The sequence below is a fragment of the Habropoda laboriosa genome, unplaced genomic scaffold (genome assembly GCF_001263275.1).
Source record: "Habropoda laboriosa isolate 0110345459 unplaced genomic scaffold, ASM126327v1 scaffold214, whole genome shotgun sequence".
NCBI classification, from domain to species: Eukaryota; Metazoa; Arthropoda; class Insecta; order Hymenoptera; family Apidae; genus Habropoda; species Habropoda laboriosa.
Window position 1 is genome coordinate 550715 of NW_017100328.1, and position 4302 is coordinate 555016.

Sequence of the window (4302 nt, forward strand, 5' to 3'; positions counted from 1 at the left end):
CGAGAATTTTTGAATTTTAGTAAATACTAGAGTCAGTGCATCGTGTATTGAAATAATAGCTTCATCCTTAGTGCGTTTATTACTGAATATTTTTACGGGTTTAACTTATGCTTCTCCCCAATTCTCGTCGCGTGTTTTATTCAAATTTTCTTATATTCTAGAATCGAAAAAGATACGAATTCGCAGTTTTTCTTCTGATTCTTTCAATTTTTCACTCTCGTTCGAAAATTTTTCTGGTGATTTGGTTTAGTAGTTAGTTGTTTTGTGTCCTCGATATCGCCATGATGGTCATCAGTGACTGGAGTGCCTCAAATGTTTAGAATAATTAAAATAAAATAAATGTTGTCAACTAAAAATTTTGAACGTCATAGCTAGCTAGACATTATTTTCAATTGAAAAAAAAAAAATTATAAAGCATAATACTATAATCCTATGCTTAAAATGTATTTTCTTGTGGCCGCCTGACAGCAACCTGTAAATCTGGCGTGACAGTGAACGTGTTAATAAGTAAATGTTGTTCAAATTATGTCGTGTTTTATGTCATTTTCATCAGAAAAATCTCATCAATATGTTAAGAAAAATTTCGGGATAAAAAAAAGTAAAATTAAAAAGGTTGGTATTTAAATCGCTTGGTTGCCTCGACTCACATTTCATGCTTATCTTTTATTCGCTGCCCTTGCCTACGTTCGGCAAACTACAAAGGCGGGCGGGAGGCTCTAAAACGTAGTCCCTGATTCTACGAGTGTCAAGGTTTAGCTTCCTTGCGGTCTGACACTTGTGGAGAATATACTGTATACATAAGTTATAGCATGCGATAGTTTGCATTGAAAAATGAATTTTAAACTTCGAATAAATAATTAAAACTATTGTTGTTATTCACTGGCCTCCACAAAATTGAGCAACTTTTGCAGGAAACATTTTTAGGAAATTTTAATCACAATGGAAATATTTCAAGTGTTGAAGTTAGGTGGTACACCCTGTATGTAGTATGCGACATTTTACTTTGAAAAATTAACTTCCAATTTTTATCTATTTTGCGTAATATAGGTACATGCGTAGTTTCTTTTTTTTTTATTTTAATTAGTTTTGTTAAAATGTGAAATTATATACCTCGCTCCAAACCAACATCGTTCCAAAAACAACTTGAAGTCCGTCGAAGAAGTTTTCGCCGATGATTATTACCGTTGATCCACCGGATGTCCACCCTTCATTCGGTGATATCGCTTTTATGCACGGGGTTTGAAGAGGTACTGGTGTATAGAGACCTAATTTAGCGAACACTGAATATTACTAATTATTCAATATATGAGCGACAGATTAATTTATTTGTCATTTTATATAATAAATTGTGTATCGTTATTCAAGTGATATACCGAGATATAAATTAATGCGTAGATAGATCGTAATGTTAATGTATGGTCGACACTACAAGATTTAAATTTCAAGTTTCTGGGAAATTAGTGAAAATTTTGCACAGTGGCAGTTTCTTACTATTATATTAATGTTAATTATTTACATTTGCACGTCTTGCACTGTTGAACTACATTAACATTCGAGCTACAAGTGCTTCAATTTTTCTTAAAATAAATGCTGCACCTTCATAAGTATTAGGACACTCGTTGTGTTTGTACAGTAAGTATACGATTTAAATTAAATTTCTCCACCAAAATTAGTATCTTATACCAATAAAAATATATGGACTCGTTATACTACGAGATTCCAGACTGAATAATTTTTTAATCACTGTTTAGGTTTGCTTCACATTCACTAACTATCCTAATACTCATAAAAATTACTCAGTTTAGCAATACAACCTGTTACAATATGCAAATCTATCAATAACTAATTCTACAGTCGAAAAAGTGAAAAAATGGCTGAACTATTAAAAATCTACTGAACCATATACGTGCGATAAAATAAATTTCACTGTTAACGGTAAATTTAGCTTTGAAAAAAAAAAAAAAGAAATGGACGCACAATACAACCTGTTACAATATGCAAATCTATCAATAACTAATTCTACAGTCGAAAAAGTGAAAAAATGATTGAACTATTAAAAATCTATTGGACCATACACGTGCGATAAAATAAATTTCACTGTTAACGGTAAATTTAGCTTTGAAAAAAAAAAAAAGAAATGGACGCTCCTTATATCTATCTTCCAGTTTAATACCTGAAATCACGAAAACAATAACGAACGGTGGGCAGAGGGAAAAAGTCGCGACGGGGTAAGGTCGAGAAATTACACGAGTTCCCGTGATCGCGAAAGGTGAGACGAGAGGCAGTTAGTTGGGGGGATGGGATACGGAAAATTATCTGAATATTCTGTTTATTCGGTCTAGGCCGTGTGGTAGATATATTTCCCGCAGTAGCATGGCAAGCGAGCTTAAACCATGGGAATGGTAGAAAGTAAGAGAGGGAAAACGACAGGGAATCTATGAAGGAGAACGACAGCGATGTGTAGAAGAAGAAAGAGAAAGAGGAAGGGGAGAAGGCGGACAAGAGGAAGAGACTGAGGGCCGGAGTGGCCGGAGAAGGGTTGTAACAAGAAAGGAGGGAGGGAGGCGATCGGGCCGCTGGTGTCTCTGCTTGGAATTTATAACCCAATGATATCATTTTGTACCCCAGCGAAGCCAAGCCACCCCCCCGTACCGACCCTAGCAGAGCAGAGCCACGGCAGAGTAGCTGACATCATGGTATATTGCTCCCAGTGATGCTCAAACAGTTTCCACCTCAGGTGCTTGCGCGTGTTACCGCTACTAAACCTTCGAGGCTTTAAAAAATCTTCGCGGTGTTCATGCCCGCTGTATTTAAAAAAATAAAACACTCTCTCCTTTGTGCTCAATCGCGTTAAACTGTCCTAATGATAGCAGGAAAAAATTGAACAATTTTCAAACAGTTTTTCGGGATAACCTCTTGGTACGACAATTCTTATTTCTTGAGATCAGTCAGGCTTGACGAAGACGTAGAAATAAATCAAGATAACCGCGTGAATGGATTAATTTGTATTTCAGTGTTACACAGTTTACTGTTTCTATATTCTGTTTTGCATAAAACCAGAGGAAATTTTAGTGTACGAAGACAGTGGAGCGCTAAAGAGTTGCAATTCCAGTGTAAATGGGGATTCTTGAATGGGACACTGGTATTTATTGCGTTCAATGTACAAGAAAGTCGTTAAACAGAGTCGGCCACGTTGGCAACCACCCTGGTAGAGAATTGTCGGACGAAGTGGTATGGGGCGGAAAAGTAGGAAGAGGTAAAATGGAAGGAGAAAGCGCAGGAGGGTTGAAAAGAGAGATTCAGTGGAGGAGGCTGGAACAAGCGTACCAACCCGGAATAAATAAAATCCCCCGTGCCACTAGCAAGTGGTAAGGGGTGCTTACCCGCCACCCCCTCGGCCTCCTCTTTTACCACGAAACCGTCGTCGAAGTCGAAGAACCGTTGTACTCCAACATGTTCAACCCGATTCCCTCTGATCACTGTGAGATCACGCGATAACTTCGTTCATCCCGATAAAGACTCCGGAAGTTCTCGAAAAAGAAATTGCTTTTACTTTCACCGTGAGTCCCGTCGTTATGTCCGCTTCAGCAATTTCGACGATTTATCAATTGTTGTTGGGATATACGTACGCTCGTAAAAGCTCATTCAAGTCGATGAAATTCGAATTTTGCTCGTCAAATTCAAAGTTTTGTACCGAACTCAACATTAAGTGAAATTTATCAGTGTCGTCTAATTCAGTTTTTTTTCTCCCTATAGTTATTTTCAGCTTTATTGCATTTGAACGGAGGTGACTGAACTTCTGAGATGCAGGAACTTCTAAAAATTCTTTGCATAAGGAATTAGTGTTTTAATTTTGTCTTAATAAGACAAACTTCCCTTGGTTGAATTTTGAATGAAAGAATATTAATAAATATTGAAATATATTTCAACTAAACGACTTATCGTATAAATAAAAATAATATTGATACAGAAAAATGTTGTAATTGTTTATAATTATTTCTAATTCTGTGCTAGAGGCAGTATATGTTACTTACGTGAAACTACGTGAAAAATTCGAAAATTTGAAAGATTGGCAGGTAAATATGAAATGTAACTAAAAATGTAGAAATATTTTATTGTACAGATATCCTAAGAAATATTATAAACTGAATACTGCTATCAACTAAGAAGATACAGCAAAAGCACTGTCTTAATTTCCTAGATTTATATCAACGTCGAACGTCTGATTTTCAAAACGGTGGAGCAAATTCGTTCGTAACGCCAGCAATAGACTGCAAGACGTTCTCTCCCTCTCTTCCTTCA

General features: G+C 36.3%; 1 protein-coding gene across 1 annotated transcript in view; it reads right to left on the reverse strand.

Annotated features, from left to right (window-relative positions):
- The window catches only part of LOC108574421 (transcription factor collier), a 123936-nt gene that overhangs the window by 11269 nt on the left and 108365 nt on the right, over positions 1 to 4302 (reverse strand). The window contains exon 9 of the mRNA XM_017937007.1: positions 1111 to 1265. Coding sequence (XP_017792496.1) covers positions 1111 to 1265 — 155 coding nt within the window. The remainder of the gene's footprint in view (positions 1 to 1110; positions 1266 to 4302) is intronic.